Below are 24,949 nucleotides of genomic sequence, written 5' to 3'. Positions count from 1 at the left end.
CCTTTGGTCTCCCGTGTAATTGACTGTGAGCATTGGAAATAGCTGTGGTTTTTAATACAGTGATATTTCCTCTTCAGGGACTCCAGCCCCTCGTCTAGTTTCAACAACTGCTAGCTCAGTCCCAAGGCGTGGTTCTTGTTTCTTCCTTGTCTAATGGAGAGAGTGTTTGCATTTGCACAGGGTTTTTAATGGGCTGTAAGCTGTTGGCTCTGAGAGGGATTCTTGGCTCAGAGCCAGGGGGACTTGTAATGTTTGGGGAAGCCTAGGAGGGCTGCTGAGAGAGGCTCCTTTCTGCCGTACATATGGTTCATGTCGACATGGGCAGAAGGCAAGAGGAGCCCGCCTTGGTAGCACAGGCACTGCTGCAGTGCTCAGTTCTTTGCCAGAGCAAGGAATCTGGCCTGGGCAACTTCTTCTGTGAATAGCTGGGGCCAGAAGGTTCAGATCAAGCCAAAGATCTGTTAAGAGGGGCCCCTTTTTCTCATGGCAGAAATAGTGGTGGGAGCTCCCAATTTGGCTGTTGTTGGTGGTCTGGACTGTAGAGTTCTTGAGATGGAAGTAATTTCCAGAGATTTTCTCTTTCAGGCGAGACCACACCTAAGCCATCCCTGAAAGACAGATCTGTTCAATCTGGAACTGCTCTGGGAAGGAGACTTTGCATCCCCCTCCTTGGTAACATTGTCTGTTTGTAGTGATCTGTGCCTTTGCTTTGTCACCCAAATCTCTTTAGCTGAGGCCTGTTTACCTTTCTCTCTGTAGAACTGCTCTTTGTGGCCTTGAAAGTCATTGTTTAGGGTGGTCATCTCTTGGCTACTTTCCTGTCTACTAATTCCTTTCAACTCTAGCACTTTTGGGTAGTGGCCAGGACAGTGCAGTGCTTCTCAAACATCTCCACCAAAATGCCCCACCAGCAAAAGAGTGTGAATATATGCACCCACACACACGTACACAGATGGCCTGGGGAAGCCCAAAGTGGCCTACTGAATGCTCGGAATTTTCTTGAAGGCTACTATTTTATTTAAACATTCCTCAAAATGTGACATCTGCTCCCAGAAGATAACTGGTTGTTCTAATTTTTAAACAATGTTTTAAATTACTTATCATCAGAAAAAAATTCAGCCGTTTTCCCCCATTTTGTAAAATGCCCTTGAGGAATCTGATAACCTGGGAAGATGCCACATGCTTTGTTGGGGGACTCTCTCTGGTGCTTCTTGATATGCTGCTAGCAACCCCAGCTAGAGAAGCCTGGTGGTGGCGGGGAGAGGGTGGGCATCTCTTGGCTCCTGGAACAGGCCGATCTGAGTTTGAATTCTGGCAGCACTGCTTCCCAGCAGCGTAACCTTCAGCAGATTACATCAGCTTCTCAGCTCTTCCCATCTGGCAGGGTGCATTCATTCGACAATCACTGAGTACCTGCTGTGTGCCAGGTGCTGTTATAGGAGCTGGGCTAGAAAGGAATAAGACACGCAAGGTTCCTCCATAGAATGAAGCATTTCTGTTTCAGATGGGAGGAGCGGACAATAAACAGGAAAGCAAATAAGAACATTTCAGACTGTGAGGAAAATGAAACACAGCAATGTGGTTACGTGTGTGCGTGTACCCATACACACTCACTACTGTAGATGGCGTGGCCAGGGGAGGCCTCTTTGAAGACGTGATGTGTGAACTCAGGTCTGATTGATAAAGCGGAGCCAACTGTGAGGATTAAATGAAGTAAGTTAATAAAGCGCTGGCAATGTGGGAGAGGCTTAACAGGCATTGCCTCTGTTTCTTCAAGAAGCAAAGAAATATTATTTAAACAAGGGAGATCGATTTTATAGGTTGTTTGATGTGACTGGAAGGATCTCAAAAGGGCACCCGTGGAATTCAACTGGGTGAATATTTTGGAAATAATATAGTCAGAAAATGTGTTTGCATCCCAAATCGTGGCACCTTTTTCAGGGATGGCTGCTCAGTGGTACACCTTTGTGAGAGGATTTTTCTATTGAGTTTGCACTGGGCCCTTGATACTTAATATCTTTTCCTTTGTTGGAGAGGCCCAGGTATTTGGATTTTTCACTCACCTGTTGCCATGACCTGCTCCCACAGACCATGTAAATATCTTCACCTCCTTAACTGACTCATATCAGGTTTGCACTGTAGCCAGTTAAGTATATGGAAAGACTAACATAATTATTATCTCCTTAGGGAGGTTCTGTACTTTGCAAGACAGTGCATTTTCCAAAATAATGTCGGCTCCTTCTCTAAAGTATTGTTTTTTACACATATAAATGAGAATAACTAAGCCCTAAACTAACAAGCATACAGGACTTTTTGGTCTACAAAGCCCTTTCATACTTAGTATTTGGAACTCACAGCAGCCTTATGAATTAAGTACCAAGGGGCAGTGAGAGAGGAGTCTGAGCTTCAGAATCAGCCAAACCTGGGTTCCAATCCTGATTCTGAGCCTCAGGTGGGGGAGGGGGGAGGGATAGCATTAGGAGCTATACCTAATGCTAAATGACGAGTTAATGGGTGCAGCAAACCAACATGGCACATGTATACACATGTAACAAACCTGCACATTGTGCACATGTACCCTAAAACTTAAAGTATAATAATAATAAAAAAAATTAAAACAAACAATGGGGATACTAAAAAGATCAGCCGTTGCCAGGGGTTGAGGCAAGGGAGGGAAGAATAGACAGAGCAGAGAGGATTTTTAGGGCAGTGAAAACACTCTATATTACACTGATAGGTGCTTGTCATTATGCATTTGTCTAGACCCATAGAACGTGCTACACCAAGAGTCAACCCTAATGTAATCTGTGGACTTTGGGTGATTATGATTTAGCAATACAGGTTCATCAATTGCAACAAATGTACCACTTTGGTGGAAGATACCGATAACGTGGGGAGACTATGTATATGTGGGGGCGGGGAGAATGTGGGCTATCTTTGTACCTTCCTTTCAATTTTGCTGTGAACCTAAAACTGCTCTAAAAATAAAGTCTTTTAAAATAACAGTAATTAAAACAATGATTTATGAGCTGAGGACCCATATCCGCTGGAGTCTTGAATATGCCCCCCGGAGCATATTCTTGGTGGTCTGGAACTTTGATATTTTTTTAAGTTTAGGATTTTCATTTGGATGATAACTTGAAAATTGTAATATGAGTCTCTTCTGGATAATCTGAATGATGATTGAGTACCTTGGTTTCAGTGAGAAAAGATTTTTAAATTTTGAATCCACAAAAGGATGGGAATATTGAGATACCACATAGGGTACCGATCTCCAAAGACTCCATCCCATAGAGATCATGGCATGTGCACCTTTCAGCTGTATTGTACAGGTTCTGTCTTTTGTGGCCCAGCTCACAATAGCTCATTAGCAATAAGTGTGGTGCTAAACAATAGTGAATTTTGTTTTCCATTAAGCGGCATTTTAAATTTTAGCCTTATGTATTGGCGCTTCAAAATAATGGATTGGTAATTTAAAACAAATTCATTTTTCAAAAGAAAAATATAAATCAAATGATGATCTGTCATGCTCAAATTCAAGAGAATCTGTCAATAAGTGAAACTTAAAAGATTAAATACATCCTGCAATCATGCCCAACAATGTCTGTTAACCTCCCATCCCATTAAATTCATATTGTTAATTTGAATTTTTATTAGTTTTCAGTTTTGCAGTTATTTCATTCATAATTTTTTTTTCGTTTTATAGTTGGGTAAGAGCAATAGGTATAAGGAATTTATACCTGATTTTGTTTCACAACTTGGGGTATGGGACACAAAAAACCAGAAATTATAGTGAAATGTAGTGTACTCACAATGGATGCCTAAAGGGCAGAGCCACTATCCTTACTTCGGAGTTGGGTTATCTGCAAAGAGGGTATAAAATAGCATTTGGCAAGTCTCAAAGGAGAAGCAGGAATTTATCACGTAAAGTGAGGTTGGGGGAGAAGGGGGGCTTTTGAGATCGTCCAAGGTAGAGTGATGTAGAGGCTTGGCATGGTTGAGTAAGAGGTTAAGAACAAGGATGTGCTGGCGGGGAGGCTGCAGGTGGAGGCCAAAGAAGGAAGGGCCTTGTAAACCTGGCTGGGGGGCTGGAGTGGTCCTGGAGGTGGAGAGGAGCTCAGGAATGACCATGAACATGGAAGTGTGGGGAGGAGGGATTGGATGGGTAGAGATCAGCTAAGAGCAAATTGGGAATGAGGACTAAACCATGGACTGTGGGCTGGAGAAAACGGGACAGGGTCTGGAAATATTTCTGAGGTAGAACTGGCAGGATTTTGTGTCCAACTGGGGGAGGGCAGTGGGAGATGGGGCCACATCTGTATGGGCCAGAAGATTGAGAATTCATGATGGAGCAGGTGTTCATGTCCTTATTAGGTGACAGATGGAATAGGAAAAGTCCCTAGGTCACCCCAGTGGATATTTCAACCAGGTTTTTGGGAATGTAAATCTGGTGCTTGGAAGAGAGTTTGGGGACTATCCATGAATAGGGGAGACATCCGCATGAAGATCATTGCTCATGCTACAATGTCTTTCCTGAAAGAAGGTTTGGATTAAAAAAGTGGAAAACCAAGAGTGGAACTCCAACATTTGAGGGGAAGGTAGAGGAGGGGAAGCCAGCAAAGAGACAGCCAGAAGTTTAGAAGAACCAGGATAATATGGTGTCTTGAAAGTCAAGGAGAGAGAGCATTTCAACAAGCAGAGGATAGCCAGGGGTCAAATACTGAGTGGACTGCTTTGAAGAGACAGAACTGTCCTTTAGACTGTCAGCTTCTTGACGTTTAGGCACATGGAGTAAGGACAACAGTAGAGGCATCAGATCACTAGCCAATTGGCTGGACATGGCATGTACTGCTAGGGAGAGGAAGTGTTTGACATTTCACAAAGCAGGTAGGCAGGAGACCAAGCCGTTGGGAAATCTGTCATTCATTTATCCATGAGTTTATTCACCTGTCCTTCAGATATATCCTGAGGGCCTGCCAGGTGACAGACTCTCTGTTAGAGAGAGTGGGTAGAACACAAAGATAAATAAGACATAATTCCTGCCCTGGGGAGCTCACGGTGCTGGTGGGGAGGTAGCTGTGTACAAAGATAATGACAGTGCCAGGTGGTAAGTGCTATGGAGAAGGGTGTATAATGGCCCTGGAGAATGGGAGAGAGCCTGCTTGATCTGGATGGGAAAGGTATGTTCATAGGCAGAGTAGAAGAGAGAGCACTGGAGCTGAGAGAACAGCCAGGTGAAGGTGGGCAGGGAGAGAGGGCGTGTCCTACTTCTTGTGTGGTGTGAGCATGGGGGGACAGAGATGGAGTTGAAGCTGGAAAGGAAGGCCGAGGCCAGAAGGTGACAGGTTTAGGATGCCATGGCAAAGAGTAATTTTGGATTTTATTTTTTGGAGAGTGAGGACCCAGGAGACACTGGTAAGCAGGAGAGTAACACAGTAGGGCTAGGTTTTAAGAAAATAGCTTTGGCGGCCAGGCGTGATGGCTCATGCCTGTAATCTCAGCACTTTGGGAGGCCAAGGTGGGCAGATCACTTGAGGTCAGGAGTTCAAGACCAACCTGGCCAACATGATGAAACCTCGTCTCTACCAAAAATACAAAAAAAAAATTAGCTGAGCATGATGGTGTGTGCCTGTAATCCCAGCTACTCAGGAGGCTGAGGCAGGAGAATCGCTTGAACCTTGAACTCAGGAGTCGGAGGTTGCAGTGAGCCGAGATTGTGCCACAGTGCTCCAGCCTGGGCGACAGAGGGAGACTCCGTCTTAAAAGAAAATACCTTTGGTGTTACAGGGAAGCCTGAGTGAGTGAGGGAAAGGCTAAGGCAGGGAATCCAGGTAAGGTCAAATCTCAATCCATTTGCAGCCTCTTTCACTCAGGTGTTTGTTGAACACTTGCTGCGTGCTCTGTTCTGTGCTGGATGCTGATGCTTTCCATGAAAATGCTTTCGGCTTGCCTTTGTTAAGCGGCCTGCTGATCTCAGGGGCTTCCTGGGGAGTGCTGAATACTGACCCAGATGCAGACAGCCAAGTCACCAGGCAGACTCTTCTGCTGGAAGATTGCTGTTCCCCGAATCGGCCTCTGGGTCCAGAAGCCAGCACTCTTTATTTCATGCATTACTCATTATTTTGACTGTCCTGGTTGGCTTGGGTTGCAAATAGCCACTTGCCGTGGAGAGCATGAGGCTAGCACAAAAAACTACACCAGGCACTACACAGAGACATCTGCTTCTGTTTCCTGAGTAACTGCGCAGCAACACAGGGCCGAGTGGGTACCAAGGCACATGCTCTGTGTTATTTTCTAGTTATAACAAAGTACAATTTCCATGTGGCTGGTGATGAAAGAGTCAGGTCAATTTCAGAAAGAAGAGTGTTTCCGATTATGCAGATCACATCCAAATATTTACCTCATTGCATCGTAGTTTTGGCTGGGCCCTGCTTTTAAAGATCATGGAAATGCATCCGGGCCTCCTTTGCCCTGTGTTTAGGGAAGTTCTGTGCTCAGAGCCTCTTTGCTGGCAGTGGGGAGCCCTGGGTACAACCTGGGATTGCCTCTCCCTGTTGTGGTACTTGAAGTGAATCAATAAGTGGCAAGAAATATAAGCGTGCTTCCAGGAAAAATCAGAGGCTGTTAGCACTGGAAGGGACCTCAGCCCTCGTTAAGTCCAACCAGCTCATTTTACTGATATGGAAACTGAGGTCCCGAGCCACAGACTGGCTGGCCTCAAATCACAAAGAGGGACGGCAGACTTGGGACCAGCCTGCAGGGTCCAGTCCAGAGCTTCCCACGAGTCCACCCTTTCCTCTTCTTTCATCTTTCTACATTTCCCGTTTGCTGTTACACCTCTTTTATTAAAAGTATACAGTATTTCCAGTGGAATCTGCTTAGCTTACATACCATATGAGGGGCAGTTCTCAGTCCATGAATCTTTCCTTGTCTCATATGAGAAATCCTGAGTTGGCCTCAACTTGAATGGCAGAAGTAGAAGGGGTGGTTCAAAATGCAGGAAATTTGAGGGTAATAAAATCATGTGGCTAGAGCATTTGGGGGCTAAGGAAGTAGCAGCCTATGAGCTCAGTTTAGCCCTCTCCTCTTTGAGTCTCACATAGAGGTGTCCAGTGGCCAGTGATTCTCAAACCAGAGGATGCATTCAAATCACTGGAGAGCTTATTTAAAATGCATATTCCTGGGCCTTTCCCCAGAGGTTCTTATTCACTAGGTTTGGTGTAGGAGCCAGGAATCTGCATTTCTCAAGTTACATGTCAGGTAGATTGTGTTGCAAATTACCCTGTGGCTCTCACCTTGAGAAGCATAGCACAGCAGTACGAGAAATAGGGCAGGGGCATGTCCACGGGTTCAGAGTATACACTCAATAACATATACTTGGAGAAGTATGGTGGAGTTTGTGTGTCTGAGATCATTTACTGTGAGAATTCTCCAACTGGGAGGACACAGGTATTGAGAGAAAGCCTTCGGGTAGAGCTGGAAAGTGCAGAACACCACTCAGAACTGCTTAGCTGCTGGGTGGCTGCATGTCAGTGGTGCTTTCCTCTGTGTGGTTCGTATTTTCTCTAAAGCGTGGCTTTCTCATTCCTCATTTATCTTGGTTTCCCTTGGCTTCTACCCACTCCTTCTTTGTTTTGGTTTTGTGCAAATACATCATTTAACTGTTCCTGAAATGCATTTGTAGGACTCATTTACATAATAATTACTATTGGGGCAATTCTGATCCAATAATCAAGGCTAAATGTATTATGCTCCCGTCTTCCATATTGTGAGGTTCTTACACTGATACTGCAGCTGCTGGCATTAACAGGAATGCTGAAAGGTAAGATTTGGGGCCTTTTGCAATGTGTCATGTCAGAGTCTAGATAGTTGATCAAGATGTAACATTAAATCATATGTCTCAGAGAAAACCATAGTGATAATCCTGAATTTAGATCTGGCTGGAGTCTGGAGATTCTCTTTTTTTTGAGATGGAGTTTTGCTCTTGGTGCCCAGGCTGCAGTGCGATGGCGCAATCTCGGCTCACTGCAACCTCCTTCTCCTCGCTTGAAATGTAAGATTTCACTGGTTTCTATCCTCTTTCTACAAAATAAACCTCCCATCTGTTCTTCATAGAAAACGAGTCACATGCAAAGTCTGAAATTCTAAAGTCTCGTTTAACGTCTAAAGTCTCCTCCTTTGGGTTCAAGCGATTCTCTTGCCTCAGCCTCTTGAGTCGCTGGGATTACAAGCGTGCACCGCCATGGCTGGCTAATTTTTGTATCTTTTGTAGAGACGGGGTTTCACTACGTTGGCCAGGCTAGTCTCGAACTCCTGACCTCAGGTGATCCGCCCGCCTCGGCCTCCCAAGGTGCTGGGATTACAGGCGTGAGCCACTGCGCCTGGCCAACTTTGGAGATTTTCTATGAAGTGGTCCCACCTCCCTGAGATCCTGCACAGGCCCCAGGTTGTCCTAGCTGAGCAGCCAGCTATATGTTCCTGCTTTCATTTGCTCTCAGGTTCCCAAAACTTTGTTCTCAGGGCTCAAACTCTAAGGTGTATTTTTGAAATGTTTGCTTTAGAGTGTTGACTTGGTTATGTGGCTAAAACTAAACCTACTTTTTCCAGTCTCTCTTAGAATGAGACTTTAGAATTTCAGACTTTGCATGTGACTCGTTTTCTATGAAGAACAGATGGGAGGTTTATTTTGTAGAAAGAGAATTAGAAACCAGTGAAACCTTACATGATTTCACATTAGTACAGAAACCAAATCCATTGAAAACATTGAGAGCTGTTCCTGGTTATGAATTTACTGGTGGCGATGAGAAATTTCCAGGGTTTTCTGTGACAAGACTATCACCAACTCTTAGTTCACTCTGTGCCTCCCACTCTCCACAATCTGCTCCAAATCTTTCTCCATTTAATCTATTTATTTTTATTTATTGAGCAAGCAATATTGTAACCATGACTGAAATTTTTTAAATTACAAGAAAACTTATCCTGGGTCCAGCTTCAGTAACAGATCGTATGTTTTCATTTTTCCACGTCGCCTTCCAGTCTCTGTTCCTATGCTATAGAATCTTTACATTATTATAATCATGGTGTCGTTATAAGTTTATATTTGACATTTTTCAATTAATATTGTATTACAAGACTATTTCCATATTGCTCTGTATTATTCATGATTATGATGCTTCACGGAGTCATTTGACCCTCATTTATTTGACCATCCTTATATTTTGGTCATTTATGTTCATTTCCCTTAAAAAGGCTATGATGAAATAAACCCCATCCACAATTGCTCTGATAATTACCTCTCCTGTTCTTCTCAAAGCTCTCCTGCTGTCTCTCCTGTGTGCCTCTGATTCACTTGGTCCCATCATGTTTCATGGAGACCATGGTTCTCTAGTTACTCTGGCTGTAGTCAATTACTGCCGCTAAATGACTCTTTCTGCCCTGGGCTCGCTTAATCATGAGGCCTCTGCCAAGTCCAGACCACCTCCCTCTCCCAGCCTTTGCTCGTTCCAGTAGCTGCTTTCTGTCCTCCAAGTCCTGTGCCAAAGGCAGACCCAGTTCATTTCACATTATCTTGATTACCACATTTTATGTGTATATTATAATATTTGCAATCATTTAGATCAGGGGTCTTCAAACTCTGGGCTGTGGACCAGTACTGGGCCGCAGCCTGTTAGGAACCCAGGAGGTGAGCACAGCAGGAGGTGAGCGGCGGGCCAGCGGGCATTACCATCTGAGCTCCACCTCCTGTCAGATCGGCAGTGGCATTAGATTCTCATAGGAGCGCGAACCCTATTGTGAACTGCACATGTGAAGGATCTAGGTTGTACACTTCTTATGAGAATCTAATGTCTGATTATTTGAGATGGAACAGTTTCATCCTGAAACCATCCCTACCTCCCCACCACCACCACATCTGTGGAAAAATTGTCTTTCATGGAACTGGTTCCTGGTGCCAAAAAGGTTGGGGACCACTGATTTAGATATCATTTAGGGTTCTTTACTGCAAGCAACGGAAACTAACATAAGCAATAGGGAATTTACAATAATCAGTCTAGGAAGCAGGTGGGAAGTGAGGCACATCAGAGAGCAATTGCACAGGATTGGTCTCAGCATAAACAGCAAGTTCAAAGGAGCTGCTGCTGGAGCCAAGGACTCAAAGCCATTTGGTCTGCTCGTCGATTTGCTGGAAATTCAAATTCCAGGGAGGAAGTGTCCATTGACCCACATTGCCTACCTTGGCTTTAGCTGGCAGGGCCCCTGAATACCTTCCCACCACATTTCATCCAATATGGAGATGTGACTAAAGACCTAAGGAACGGGGAATGCTACCCCATATATACACCTTCCTATGGATATATATTTATGCAAATGTCCCTGCCTAACATTAACCAACACTTCCATAGAGCTGATCTCAAAATATGGTCAGTTAGGGCATCCAGCTCCAAATCCAAAGTCTTTGGGGGGATTTCAATTTCCCTCTAACACTGTCACAGTCTCTTGCACAGCCCAAGTTGAGTTAAATGGGAAGGGGACTACACTGCTTCTCTAACTTCTCTAGGTGCTGTTTCTTTTTCTTTTTCTTTTGTCTCTTTTCTTTTTTTTTTTTTAATTTTGAGATGGAGTCTTTCTCTATCGCCCAGGCTGGAGTTCAGTGGCGAAATCTCGGCTCACAGCAGCCTCTGCCCCCCGGGCTCAAGTGATTCTCCTGCCTCACCCTCCTGAGTAGCTGGGATTACAGGCACCCACTACCATACCCAGCTAATTTTTGTATTTTTAGTAGAGATGGGGTTTCACCATGTTGGCCAGGCTGGTCACGAACACCTGACCTCAAATGATCTACCTGCCTCAGCCTCCCAAAGTACTGGGAGTACAGGTATGAGCCACCGTGCCGGGCTCTGGATGTTGTTTCTGTTTCCTGCTCCCTGGCTTATGCCCCATCATGACTATTTAGAGAGGCATCATAATATCAAGCAGTAGTTTTTAAATGAGGAGGGGGATATCAGGTTTGGAGGATTTCATCCAAAATACATGGCCCCCTTAACCCTAGCCCCACCCCATGCAGGGCAGGTCATAATCTCTGGGGGGAAGGGTCACGGCATGGCATGTGTGCTTTGAACAAGCTCCTCTTCTAATTCTGTTATGTTACCCTGACACCCACCTCGCCCCCATCCTTTAAAATCTCCAGTGAAGCGGAGAGAGCACTGATTTGATTCTAGGGTTGGACCTGTGTCTTACACATTATAAAGCTTCTGAATGGTAATGTACATTCTCCTAATGGAGGGACAAAGTGGAGATTTTCTCTGTCCCTGCTGGGGGACATGTTAGATGCCTTACCTAGCTATTTCATTTCATCTGCCAAGCAATACTAGCAGATTCGCATTATTTTATCTCACATATATTTTCAAAGCCCACATCATCCACTAGACTACACGGACACTCTGAACCTCAGTGACTACATCTGCAAAATGGAAATATACATCCTTGAAATGAATCTTGTGAGTATCGGAGGGTTTGTGTTAAAGTAGTTAGGGCAGATAAGGGGTATTTTTGTTCTTCCACTGGGCTTCTTCTGTCTGTAATCCTCCAGCATATCTCTTCCCTTCCCTCAGTGGCAGACCTTACCTCTTTCATAGAAGGCTGAAGCCATCCAATGTTAACTTCATCCTCCACGTCTTTCCTTACACCAGCATGTTGTTTTCCACAATGGAAGATCTCTTTTGTTTGTTTTATTTTTCTGATCATTTAAATAACTTTACCCTAGATTTTCTTAAGACCCACCAGTCTATGGGTGATATGGTTGTGTCCCCACCCAAATCTCATCTTGAACTGTAGGTCCCACAATTCTCATGTGTTGTGGGAGGGACCTGGTGGGAGGCAATTGAATCATGGGGGCGGGTCTTTCCTGTGCTATTCTCATGATAGTAAGTTTCACGAGAGCTGATGATTTTATAAAGGGGAGTTTCCCTGTATGATTTTCTTCTCTTCTCTTGTTCTTCTCTCTTGAGATGTGCCTTTCACCTTCCACCATGATTGTGGAACTGTGAATCCAATAAAACTCTTTCTTTTGTAAACTGCCCAGTCTTGGGTATATCTTTATTATCAGCATGAAAACAGACTAATACATTGGGTATAAAGTCATTTAAACACAATCACTCCAATTTTTGTGACCTTCTGTTCATGTGTACACAGTGCAGAATCTTAGCCACCCCTAAGGTCACTCTAATCATTGCTGGAAATCACAGGAGGTATCTTGGGTGCTCATGAACTGTGAATTTTTTGAACTCTAGAAACAAACTCTAAGCCTCAGTTTTTCATCTGTAAAGGGAGATGATGATAGCTTCTTTAGGTGGGTGTTTTGAGGATTAATTAGAAAATATATATAAAATAATTAGCCTTCGGTTGGCCTGTATTCTGTTACTAATTAAATGGTTGTTATTGGCATCACTGTTAAACACCTGCTAATAGGCCTTGCCAGCTGCTGCAAGGTGTTGATGTGATCCCCAGGGCAACTGGCTACTATAGGAAGTTGGTGAGGGGTGGGTGATGAGGACACACTGCATTCTGCCTTATCTTTCTTGCTGCCTTGTTTGGTGGGAAAAGATTTTCTAGTTGGGCTCTGTTAGTTGCCAAGGTCAGAAAACTACTCATATTAGATTGAATCATATGAAAGTATTAATCATATGAAATTGTACTTTTGTAGATCAAAAATGGTCAAATATCAGTGATTTTTTAATGTTGCAACTAAACACTTAGAGTGATATCAACGAATAGGTTTATTCTCTTACACTGTCCTATAGTTTTGTTTTTTTCACTAATTAATATAGTGAAAAAATATATGGAGAGCTGTCCATTTTAACAGATATAAATCTACCTCATCCTACCAGATAAATTACATTCCATTGTTTGGATAGATTTCATTTTAGCCAGGCTCCTATTAATGAACGTTTAGGTTGCTTCCTTTTTTTCATTGTTGTCCTTACAAAATATGATGCAATTTAAGTCTTTATGTGTATATATATAACTTTTTACAGTATTTTTGAGTATATCTGTAAGATGAACTACTAAAAGTAGAGCTGCTGGTGAAAGAGTATGTGCATTGGAAATTGTGATAGGTATTGCAAAGTTCTCTCCCAAGAAGTTGCCCAAATTTAGATTCTAATCAGCAGTGAACATTCTTGCCATATCAGTATTGTCAAACTTTATAATATTCGCCAATCTAATGGGTTTTAAATGGAATCTTGGTGCTTTATTTTGCATTATTTTAATTATATGTGATGTTAAACAATTTTCATATGCTATTTATTTTCCTGTTGTATATTAGCTTGAGCTGCTGTAATAAAAAACCATAGACTGGGTGCTTAAGCAACAGGAATTTATTTCTCATAGTTCTGGAGCCTGGGAAGTCCAAGATCAAGGTGTTGAGCGATTTGGTTTCCTGGAGAGGGTTCTCTTCCTGGCTTGCAGAGAGCTGCCTTCTCCCTGTGTTCTCACATGGTGGGGTGGGGAGTGGGGCTAAGAGAGAGAGGGAGAAAACTGGTTTCTCTTCCTTACTCTGATCTCTCTTCTGCTTATAAGGACATAAATCCTATCATGGGGGCCTCACCCTCATGACCTCATCTAAACCTAGTTACCTCCTAAAGGCCCCACCTCCAAATACAATCGTACTGAGGATTTGGGCTTCAGCATATGAATGGTGGGGAGGGACAGGTTCAGTCCACAACACCTATGAACCACCTCTTCATACCCTTAGATCCTGTCTCCACTGGGTTGTCTGTTTCTTATTGATTTGTTAGAATTATTTATAAATGAAGAAAACCAGCGGTTTAGCGTTCATTTTAGAACAGGTTTTCTGCTTTGGTCTTCACATGTCAGTATGTATTGGGGACGGGGCAGCACGCTGGCAGGTTATAAAGCTTCGAGGTTCAATTATCTTTGTCTCTTACCATGATTTATTATTTGGTTTTGCTGCCTGTCACTAACAGAGGTCCTGTTAGTTCGTCCTAATTTTAGGAATATTATGTCTCAAAACACTTGAAAGTTATCCCATCTTGCATCTTGCCTTACAGAAAACTCCTTGACTATGAGAACAGAAGGGGAGAGGGTTGTTAGGAGGATCAGGAAGGAGTGGAGGGAGGCTGGGTGGTTGATGCAACTAGCAGGCTAACATCTCAAGTCCTCATCCCCTCATTTTTTCTTTGATTGGCTTTTTCTTCCTTTCTTTTTCTTTCTGTTTCTACTCCTTCCTTCCTTTCTGTTTTTCTGTGTTCTTGTTTGTTTGTTTGTTTCTGGCTACATACTATAAAAATACAATTCTGGAGCATGTGGTTAGTTTCCCACCATGGGGACTCACATGGAATTTCAAGTCACTCACCATAATTCAACTATAAATTAGAGAATTATTATGAATAGAATAGGACGGAATGTGGCTTCATGTTTTCTTCCCCCAGGGACCTTGCCCAATTTGGCAATAGGAACTAAATCAAGGGTGGGATTAGTTCTAGGAAGTGGATTTTGAGTATAGCTGCATGTCTAATCCAACTATTATAGGCAGTGTCTTAGTTATCTGTGTTAATGAGAGATCAGGAGGCAGTGGATAACTGAAATCTCCAAATGTGCCAGAAACATATTTCTGCCTTTGTTCGTTTATCCCATTGATCCTTCCACTAGAACAATTATCGAAGTGGTTTTATTTCTACTCATTTTAACCTTCTGTTTTCTAGCAACAACATAGGCAGGGAGGCCACATGCTGCAGGGGGAAAAATGAATGTTAGACCAGGAGTCAGGAGACAATTTTAGTCCTGTCTGTGCCCTGCACTAGCCTGAGACGGAGGACAAGTCATAAAGTCTCCTAGGTTCTCAGTTTCTTCCCTCTAAAAGAAGCCATATAACATCAACCTCTCTGGGTGGCTGGGGGAGCTGAGGGGCCCTGGAAAGTGTAACTGGCACTAGTGTTGCCTGTGCCACAGAGCCGGGCCATTTACACATGTGCCATCTGTGCAGCATGGGACACAGAGGAGGAGTGTGGCCTGTGCCGGCCCATTTTCCTTCCCTGTTCTCCAAGTATAAGCACACTCCATTATTTTCCTAGGGCTGCCATAATGAATTACCACAAACTGGATTGCTTAAAACAACAGACATTTACTCTCTTGAAATTCTGAAGATCAGCAGTTCAAAACTGGTGTCACTAGGGCCACGCTCCTTCCAAAGTTACTAAGGGGAGAATCCTTCCTTGCCTCTTCCAGCTTCGGGTGGCTACACACATTTCTTGGCTTGTGGCTACACCACTCCAATCTCTGCTTCAGGGGTCACACTGCCTTTGTCTCTGTGTCCGTGTCTTCTCTTCCATGTCTTATAAGGGCACTTGTCATTGGATTTAGGGCCCACCTGGCTTACCTAGGATGATCTCTTCTTGAGATGAGCTATGTAATCTGGCACCGAGTAGGTGCCTGAACAATTACAGTTATGACTGTGACTCCCGTTTCCTCTTCTGAGGTCTTTTCAATTCTCCCGCCCTCACCCTGCCCAGCCTGGACAGCCAGTCCCTTCCAAAAGCCTCCCACAATCTTGTACTGGCTGCATAGAGCTCATCTGCTGCTGGATCTAAGCACTTGTGTGGACCTGTGATGCGTTTTCCCTTGTCTTCTGGGCCTGGCTCAGCACTGGCATACAGCTGGTGCTCAGAGCATGTCTGCATAATGAATAAACTACAGTGTTCTTGCTCTTGGCATGGAGCCTGGCACAGTAGGTCTCTGAAATGACCAGTTAAATGAGGGTGTAGATCACTCTTTGGATAGAGCTTTTGAACCTTCTGACATTTTTCACCTCTTCCAAGTTACCATGGCAGCAGGGACATTATTATCATTACTAACAAATATTTGTTTAGTGCCAAGCTCTCTGCTATGCACATGGATGGCCTAACCTAAATCCCCTTACAGCTTACAAGGTAGGTACTGGTACTATCCATCTTTAAAGCACAGTGAGCCTCAGAGAGATTCAGAAACTTCCCAGTCACACTGCTAGTGAGAGGTGAAGCCAGGGGGACTTCTAGGACTTGGAGAACTTTTCTGTCTTGCTAGAAGATTGCAAACCCACCAATCAGGGCTCTGTGTCTAGCTAAAGGATTGTAAATGCACCAATCAGCACTCTGTAAAAACATACCAATCAGTGCTCTGTGTATAACTAGAGGATTGTATATGCACCAGTCAGCACTCTGTAAAATAGACCAATCAGCACTCTGTAAAATGGACCAATCAGCAGGATGAGGGCGGGGACAAATAAGGGAATAAAAGCTGGTGACCCGCCCCTCCCCCCCCAATCCCTCCCAGCCAGCAGCAGCAACTCACTCAGGTACCGTTGTATGCTGTGGAAGCTTTGTTCTTTTGCTCTTCACAGTAATTCTTGCTATTGCTCACTGTTTGAGTCCATGCCACCTTTGAGAGCTGTAACACTCACAGCGAAGGTCTGCAGCTTCATTCTTGAAGTCAGCAAGACCACGAACCCACTGGAAGGAAGAAACTCCGTGACACCACCTTTAAGAGCTATAACACTCACTGTGAAGGTCTGAAGCTTCATTCTTGAAGTCAGCGAGACCACGAACCCACCGGAAGGAACAAACTCTGGACACACTAGGAAGTGGTGGCAGGGGTGTAACCATAGGCAGTCTGGCTCTAAAGCGGTGGCCTCTCAACCACTGTGTCCAGTTCCTTGCCTTTCCCGCAGGGTGACACAAGGCATGTCTTCCTTGCAGTTTATGGGAAGTCCAGTCCCTCTGGCGGGAATCCGGAAGACCGAGTTGGAGGTTAAGGGGGACTCCTGAAACCGCGTAAGAGGTGAGGGTACCATGCACTTAGAGCCCTCCAAGGCCATGACACCCAAAGCCAGGGCCGCATTATGACTTTCGCGGGGCCTAGGCATTTTTGCCTTCGCGGGGCCCCCTTTCCTCCAAAAACTAACTCTAAGCCAGGCTGGATTGTATTAATACTTGTCTTTGAAACAGACTGTGCCTACTTGTGCCTGATGGATAAGTCGACCCTGCTCAAAGCTTTTCGGGTGAAGAGAGGAGCGGTGTTCTGGTCCCCTAACCCGCCTCTGTCTCCGCAGGTCCCGCAGCGGATGGAGTCGGAGGGCACCCCCGAGGACGGCGGCGGCGGCGGCGGCGCCCCGGGAGTGTGGGGCGCCTGGGGCCCCTGGTCGGCCTGCTCGCGTAGCTGCAGCGGCGGCGTGATGGAGCAGACGCGGCCCTGCCTGCCGCGCTCCTACCGCATGCGCGGCGGCCAGCGGCCTGGCGCCCCCGCGCGCTCCTTCGCGGACCACGTGGTATCGGCCGTGCGCACGTCTGTGCCACTGCACAGGAGCCGCGACGAGACGTCAGCGCTGGCCGGTACGGACGCCAGCCGCCAGGGCCCCACCGTGCTGCGAGGCAGCCGGCACCCACAGCCCCAGGGCCGCAAAGTCACCGCGGACAGAAGGTACACGCCCGCCCCTGTCTGTGCCCCTCCTCCGTCCCTGTCCCAGTTTCTGCCCCTGTCCCTGCCCCTGCCTCGCAAGCTGCTCTGCACCACAGGCAGTGCGACTAATGCATTGCTCTGCCAGGTGGCAAGGAGCTCTGGGCTTCACGAAGCTCCTTTCACCTTTTGATTTATTTTGCAGCCTTGTAAAGCGTTGAGGCCACTCCCACCTCCCTCTGTGGTTCTGAATAATCTTCAAAGCCAGGCTAATTCTGAGAATGCCCTTAGGAAGAATTTTAGGGAGGCCTCTTAGAGGGGTGAAAGCAGGAGGGGAGTGCTGGCCTGGTCCCGGGAAGGAGAGATCCTCAGGCTGTGGATTAGAGCTGAGGACACAAGACGACAAGACGTGTGTCTAACCGGAGAGCTGATATGAGTTGCCAATCCTAGGATAAGTTGAATGTTTGGAGCCTTAGAATGCTCCGAAGCTGTAGGCTTCCAGATTCTGTGAACTTTTCTAGTAAGTTTCTCTTAAGTTTTTTGAGTCAACACATTGGTTTGAGGATATGTCTAAGGACCTAAACTGTTTCAGAGTCATAAAATGTAAACTCTAGAAATGGCATAGTGTCATCAAAATAGTGGTATAGCTCTAAGAAGCATAAATATGCCAAAGTAGGCATTGCGGTGCTGAGAAGAGCTTGTCAGTGAGTGAAGCAATAGATATTAACAGGTCACTGCATTCATCCGGCAGTATTTGTTGGGTGTCTTGGTGCCTAGGTTCCTGATAGATCCTGGGAGAATACTAATGCAAAAACAGTAACAAAAAACAAATGTGGACAAGAACAAAAAGTGTAAGATGTGCTCTCTGTGCTTAAGAAATGCATAATTCATCTGTCAAGCCCTGTTAATGCCCAGCAGGCAGGGCCTGAGTTTATCAGGTGGGCTGCCTTGCCCCTCTTGCCCACTCACAGTTCAGCATCAGTCTCCATGGCCACCCTTTGCCACAGTGGCCACTTGCTGCATGAGAGTCTGTCTTAGCTCAGTTATGTAAGCTGTCACTGCCAGCCGCCTGAAGGTGGAAAGGAGATGCAACACATCCACCCTCCCCAGCCACATGCTCTTTACCTGGTGCAGTAGGGGTTTGGAGAGAGAGGACCATTTCAGGAAGAAGGGTTCTTCAGCTGAATTCTGAAGGATGAGCCAAGTTTGAGTAGACAGAGGAGAGGAGTGAAGAACAGTGAGTTCCAAGACTGAGCATGGAGGGGGAAGGAGAGAGGCAGCCCCAAAGGGATGCTTCCTTCTCTCTCTCTCTTTCTACATGGAAACCTGAGCACCCTCTAGGAGCGTCTGCTCCTAAAGCCGAAGGCTAGATGTATGTTGTCTCTTTTGATCCCAACCACAATCCCATAATAGCATAGCTCCATAGTCCCTTATTTTTTTTGAGACAGAGTCTCACTCTGTCACCCAGGTTGGAGTGCAGTGGCACCATCTGGGCTCACTGCAGCCTCCGACTCCGGGTTCAAGCTATTCTCATGCCTCAGCCTCCCGAGCATCTGGGATTACAGGCTTGCACCACCATACCTGGCTAATTTTTGTATCTTTAGTAGAAGTGGGGTTTCACCATGTTGGCCAGGCTAGTCTTGAACTTCTGACCTCAAGTGATCTGCCCACCTCGGTCTCCCAAAGTGCTGGGATTATAGGCATGAGCCACTGCGCCCAGCCCATAGTCCCTTATCTGAAATACTTATGGCTAATATGTTTTGGAATTCAGAGCTGCCCAGATTTTAAAAAGGTAATTCAGATATATTTCACATGTTAATAGCATTTCTTCTGTAGTATGGGACAGCATCCCATAATCAAACATATTATTATTTCTGCAGTGAAACATATGGATGTTCTCACCAAGCAGGATACAACAAAAAGACCATAAGTAGCCTGATATCAGTTAAGATCAGGTTTGTGGCCAGGTGCGGTGGCTCACGCCTGTAATCCCAGCACTTTGGGAGGCCGAGGCAGGGAGATCACGAGATCAGGAGATCGAGACCATCCTGGCTAAACATGGTGAAACCCCATCTCTACTAAAACTACACACACAAAAATTAGCCAGACGTGGTGGTGGGTGCCTGTATTCCCAGCTACTCGGGAGGCTGAGGCAGGAGAATGGCGTGAACCCGGGAGGCAGAGTTTGCAGTGAGCTGAGATCGCGCCACTGCACTCCAGCCTGGGCAACAGAGAGAGACTCCGTCTCAAAAAAAAAAAAAAAAAAAAAAAAAGATCAGGTTTGTTGGCTAATGAGTTTTGTCACCAAACTGACAAAAACCTGAAAAGGAAAGACAAATCTTGATTTTCAAAACTCTTAATTTTAGAATTGCAAATTTATAATAGCTAAGGTTTATTAAATATCCAACCTGTATTTTCAGGCACTGTTCTTTTTTTTTTTTTTTTTGAGATGTAGTCTGGCTCTGTTGCCCAGGCTAGAGTGCAGTGGCACCATCTCGGTTCACTGCAGCCTCCACCTCCTGGGTTCAAATGATTCCTGTGCCTCAGCCTCCCTAGTAGCTGGGACTGCAGGCATGCACCACCACGCCTAGCTAATTTTTGTATTTTTAGTAGAGATGAGGTTTCACCTTGTTGGCCAGGCTGGCCTCGAACTCCTGCCCGCTTTGGCCTCCCAAAGTGCTGGGATTACAGGCATGAGTCACCTTGCCTGTCCTCCCCATGCACTGTTCTTATCACTTTACACTCATGATCCTATAAGAGTGTTGCTAATAGCATCTTCATTTTAGAGGTGAGGAAATAGAGTCAGGCTTGAAACCCAGGCCATCATGGCTCTAAGGACGTGACCTGATGAAGTAGATGTTATAGCTGAGGAATCAGAGGACCTAGAGCCAGTGGACAAGCTGAGTTTTGAAGGAGGTGCTAGTCACCCCCAGATCCCTGCAGTACTCATCCTCCTGCGGGTGCCAGCTGAAGGGATGGAGGGCTGGATGTGGGTGGGGCCTGAGTGGGAAAGAGGCTTCTTGAAAGCCTCTGTGGTTGAGAACCTAGAAGAGCTGCCTGAGGATCAGGCTCTTGTTGGCCACAGGCCTGTGCTGCAGGCATTGTGCCTGTGTGTTTTGGCAGCAGGAAATTTTTTTCTTCAAATGTATTGACGGGGGCCAGTTAAACTGTTTACTATGAAGTTCCTGCAAGTTTTTATCATGCTCTTGTGATTTGACAGTTACTGATGAAATAATCCAAATATTAGCCTGGGAGGCCTATGCTGCCTACAAATGTCATGCTCCTTCCGGCTGATGAAAATCACATTTGCTTATATTCATCAGTCATTAGGTACTTGCATAGTATATTTGACCCCAAGGAGAAATGTCAGCATGTTTTCAGGATGATTGTCCGCTCCACTCTCTGTTTCAGGTTTGAGGTTTGAGGAAAAGGCTGTTGGAGTTAAGATGTTTAAGAAATTGTTAGGTTGCTCTGCTAGGCAACAGGAAACTTAATTGGAGTCAGATAACAAATGAAGCTATTCAACCTTCCACCAGATATTTATTAAACATCTACTATGTTGTAAGGCCCTGGGACATACATAAAGGTGAATAAAAGCTAGGTTTTGGGACCTCATGGCTCTTGCTGACAGGCTAGAGCAGTTGTTTGCAAAATTACCGATTTTTTTTAAGCAGAAGAATCGGTTCTGCAAAATCAATCTTAGATGGAGGCTCAGTTTATGTAATAACACACGTAACATCTGAGTTGCTCTGGTTGAAGCCTCAGAGGTATTGCTGTAGAAACCTGGGGTCAAGATCCAATGGAACAGTGGTTTTCAACCTTGACTGACTGTTAGAATTTTTTTTCCCATCTTTTAGAAACCCTGACACCCACGTCACACTCCAAACCAGCATCGGAATCTCTAGGGGCCACCCTCAGATGTTGGTCTGATTCCAGTCCAGCCAAGTTTGGGAAGCACTGGTCTGGATGAAGCTCTTTGGAGACTCAAGTTTCCATGGAAAAGATTTTGGGAATCAAATATTGCCTAGCAGAATTTTCCAAGTTTGGTGAGCACGTATCAGAATCACTTGCTGTGGAGTGGGTGGCTTGTTAAAAAGAGAGTTGCCAAGTCCCCACCATCTCCCATGCCTAACGGGGATTCTGATTTGTAGGTCAGTTCTATGTCCTACGTGTCTTCATTTTAAATGCTTCTGATATAGCCTAGAGTTGGAGAACCACTCCTCTAGACGGTTGGAAAAGACGCACATGTAAATGCCTTCAATATAAGGCAGTCTGAGGATGTAGTAGTGACAGTGGCTCCCATGTTGATGCATGTCTTCTGTGCAGGCATTCTTTCAAATGCATGACAACATTTACAGTTACACAACCCTGTGAGGCAGAAACTATTATTCACATTTTATAAACAATGAAACCGAGGCTGGGAGGAATGAAGTGACTTGCTCAAGATTACCACTTGAGAAGCAACAGCACTGGAATTCAAAAGAGGTCTGCCAGAGTCTGACACTAAAGTTCTTTTCACTGAAATGGGTATTCTGAAAATGAAGCTGCTGACTTCCAGCTGGTGTGTTCAGAAAAGCTGCTTGGAGATTGGGCTGTCTGAGCCGTGTCTTGACAAATGGATGGGATTTAATAGTGAAGGCTTAAAATGAGCTGCATCTCTTCCTTGCAATGTTCAGCTCCTTTAACCAGGGTAATCTTTGCATCTAATCCTAGGCATCCTGTGAGTTCAAAAAAAAAATTAGAAGTCACAATCTCTATTCTTGGGGGCCTTACACTTTGGTGGTGGAGAAGGGCAAACCCAAAAAACACTGCCCACTCTGGGAGACGGTAGAGATATGAACAGGGTTCAGGAAGAAGGAATCCTTGTGGAATGGAACAGTCAGGGAAGACTGCACAGAGCAGGTAGGATTTGATGAATAAATAGAATTTACTTAGCTGGAATATATCTGGAAACTTCTTGAGTCCACTTACTTCCATATCAGGCCTTTGTCTCGTTAAAACAAGCACATACATAGTATAAATCCTACTCTAAAAAGCCTCAAAAATAACATCAATCTTCATTGGAGCTCTCCCAAGGATTCAGAGCTTAGGACAGTTAAACTTCTCTGAGACTCAGGGGCTTCATCTTTCAAATGAGAGTAATAATAATACCTATCATGTGGGGTTGTTGAATAATTCAATGAAATAATACATTCATATTGCCTGGCCCATAGTGGACGCTCATTAAATACATTCATATTGCCTGGCCCATAGTGGATGCTCAAAGCGAACGCTGTAACTCCCATTATGGGTCTAAAGGCTGGTATTAGATAGTGTGTTAGAGAGAGTTCCAGTTAGAACTCAAGTGCAGCAGAAGGGATCAGGTGAACTGGGGCCACTCAGGAAGACAGGGAGCCAGGAACTGAGCTCCCGTGCAGATGGGTGGGACTCTGGGAAGCACAGACTGGGTGCAGCCGAGACCCTAGTGTCTGTGCTCTCTGCTCTATGCCCCTTCTTAGTGTGGCTTGCTCAGAAAAATCCTCCACAAAGGGTGGCATTCCCCTGTGATTTAGTTAGGGCAATGGCAGCCTGGGGAGGTTCCAGGCTAGGGGGTTCATCCCTCAGGTCTTGGCCAACAGATTCCATAATGGCACTCAACCAAGTCATCTTTCACTCCAGGCCCAAGGCTGTGTCCCCGTGATGGCTAAAGGGGAAGGGGCGAGTAGGGAAGAAAGGTGTTTAGGTGAGTCCTGCAAAGCATGCCGCATTGTAGCAACTCACACCTGTGAAACCGAAGAGACTCCTTGGTAGGAGAGACTTCCCCCTCAATTTCTGGAAATGGGTACCTGTAGGCAGACTAGAGGGTGCTGGAAGGAGCCCCTGTTACTATAGGACCCCCCTTCAACTTTTCTTCCTCCAATTATTTTATTGTGTTAAAATGCACATAACATAAAATTGACCATCTTAACTACTTTTAAGCATACGGCTCAGTGACATTGAGTATATTCATACTGTTATGCTACCATCACCACCATCCATTCACAGAATTCTTTTTATCTTTCAAAACTGAAACTGTACCCATGAAACAATAACTTCACGTTCCTTCCTTCCCCCACCGCAGCCCTTAGCCAACCACCATTCTACTTTCTTCCTCTATGATTTTGACTACTCTTAAGTATCTCATGTAAATTGAATGATGCCGTATTTGTCTTTTCTGTGACTGGCTTATTTCACTCAACAGAATGTCCTCAAGGTTTATTCCATATTGTAGCATATTCCTTTTTAGGGCTGAATAGTATTCCATTGCATGTATAGACCACATTTTGCTTATCCTTTCATCCATCAGTGGACATTTAGGTTGCTTCCACATTTTAGGAATTGTGAATAACAAACACTGCTATGAACATGGGCGTTTTGGATGGAAATTGGGAAGTGGAATTGCTGAATCATAGGGTAATCATATTTTTAGATTTTTTAAGAACTGCCATATTGTTTTCTATAGCAGCTGCACTATTTTACCTTCCCACAACAGTGCACAAGGATTCCATCCTCACCAACACTTGTTATTTTCTGTTTTTTTGATAGTGCCCATCCTAATGGGTGTGGGGTGGTATCTCATTGTAATTTGGTTTGCATTTCCCTAATGATCAGTGATGTTGAACATTTTTTTATGTGCTTAATGGCCGTTTATGTATCTTCTTTGGAAAAATGCCTGTTCAAGTCCTTTGAAGACCTTCCCTTTTATAACTCTGAAAGCAAGGTGGATTTCTTCCCATTCCCAAAATGTCTGGGGAAAATGGCATCCAGAAAGACTCCCTGTGGCCCAGAACCCACAACCTAACAGAACATACACAACCTAACAGAAATGTGTTGTAAATGTCTGTTGGTCAGTTTCACCCAGCTTCCACAAAGACAGGGTATGAGAGAGTGCCCTCTCTTATTTGAGGACTTCAGGTGATTTTTTTCACCACTCTCGTGCTAAAGGGCCTGATATCTGGCAGGCTTTCCCTTCCGCTGGATTTCCTTACCTTTGCCTACATCAGCCAGCTTTTCTGGTCATTCATCACACTCATTAACCAGCTGGAATCTGGGGAATGGGATATTTGATGGCTTTAATTCAGATTCTCAAGTATGAATTTGAGCCAAGAAGTGCCAGGTTGACAATTTTCTTCTCTTGGAGACAGTTGTGGGTGGCTGGGATATGAAAGCCTCAACTATGAAAATCATGACCCTGTTCCCACTGAGGGGAGTGTGTCATATTCCTCAGGTGTTTGGGGGTAGAAAGAGGTTGAGGAGGGTGGGCTTCCCAGAACTTTCCAGAGCAGTTTCCTATAGAAGTTTTTCTGTAGAGCTGATTTCCTGTTGGGAAGGAGTCTGGTGGGGCAAGGAAAACTCTTACCCAGGCATGCAGACCCACACTTCAAGAGCAGTTTGTGGCCAGCTCTCAATGACTGGGGCTTTGAAATACAGTGCTTTATTAGAATCTAGAAGAACAGGAGCTACACACCCTGAAAGGCTGTAAACTACA

The 24,949-nt window shown here is 44.9% G+C and overlaps 1 protein-coding gene and 1 long non-coding RNA gene across 2 annotated transcripts in view; one reads left to right on the top strand and one right to left on the bottom strand.

Moving 5' to 3' along the window:
* THSD4 (thrombospondin type 1 domain containing 4) overlaps window positions 1-24,949 on the top strand; it is a 674,737-nt gene that overhangs the window by 77,682 nt on the left and 572,106 nt on the right. The window contains exon 4 of the mRNA XM_055277915.2: window positions 17,099-17,466. Coding sequence (XP_055133890.1) covers window positions 17,099-17,466 — 368 coding nt within the window. The remainder of the gene's footprint in view (window positions 1-17,098; window positions 17,467-24,949) is intronic.
* Window positions 13,259-17,146, bottom strand: LOC129482316 (uncharacterized). The gene is made up of 3 exons (XR_008657658.2): window positions 17,006-17,146; window positions 16,342-16,499; window positions 13,259-13,509 (listed from the first exon to the last, which is right to left on the bottom strand). It is a non-coding gene; the product is annotated as an uncharacterized lncRNA (long non-coding RNA).

This window comes from Symphalangus syndactylus, chromosome 5, assembly GCF_028878055.3.
Source record: "Symphalangus syndactylus isolate Jambi chromosome 5, NHGRI_mSymSyn1-v2.1_pri, whole genome shotgun sequence".
NCBI lineage: Eukaryota > Metazoa > Chordata > Mammalia > Primates > Hylobatidae > Symphalangus > Symphalangus syndactylus.
This window is presented reverse-complemented; position numbering and strand designations above follow the sequence as displayed.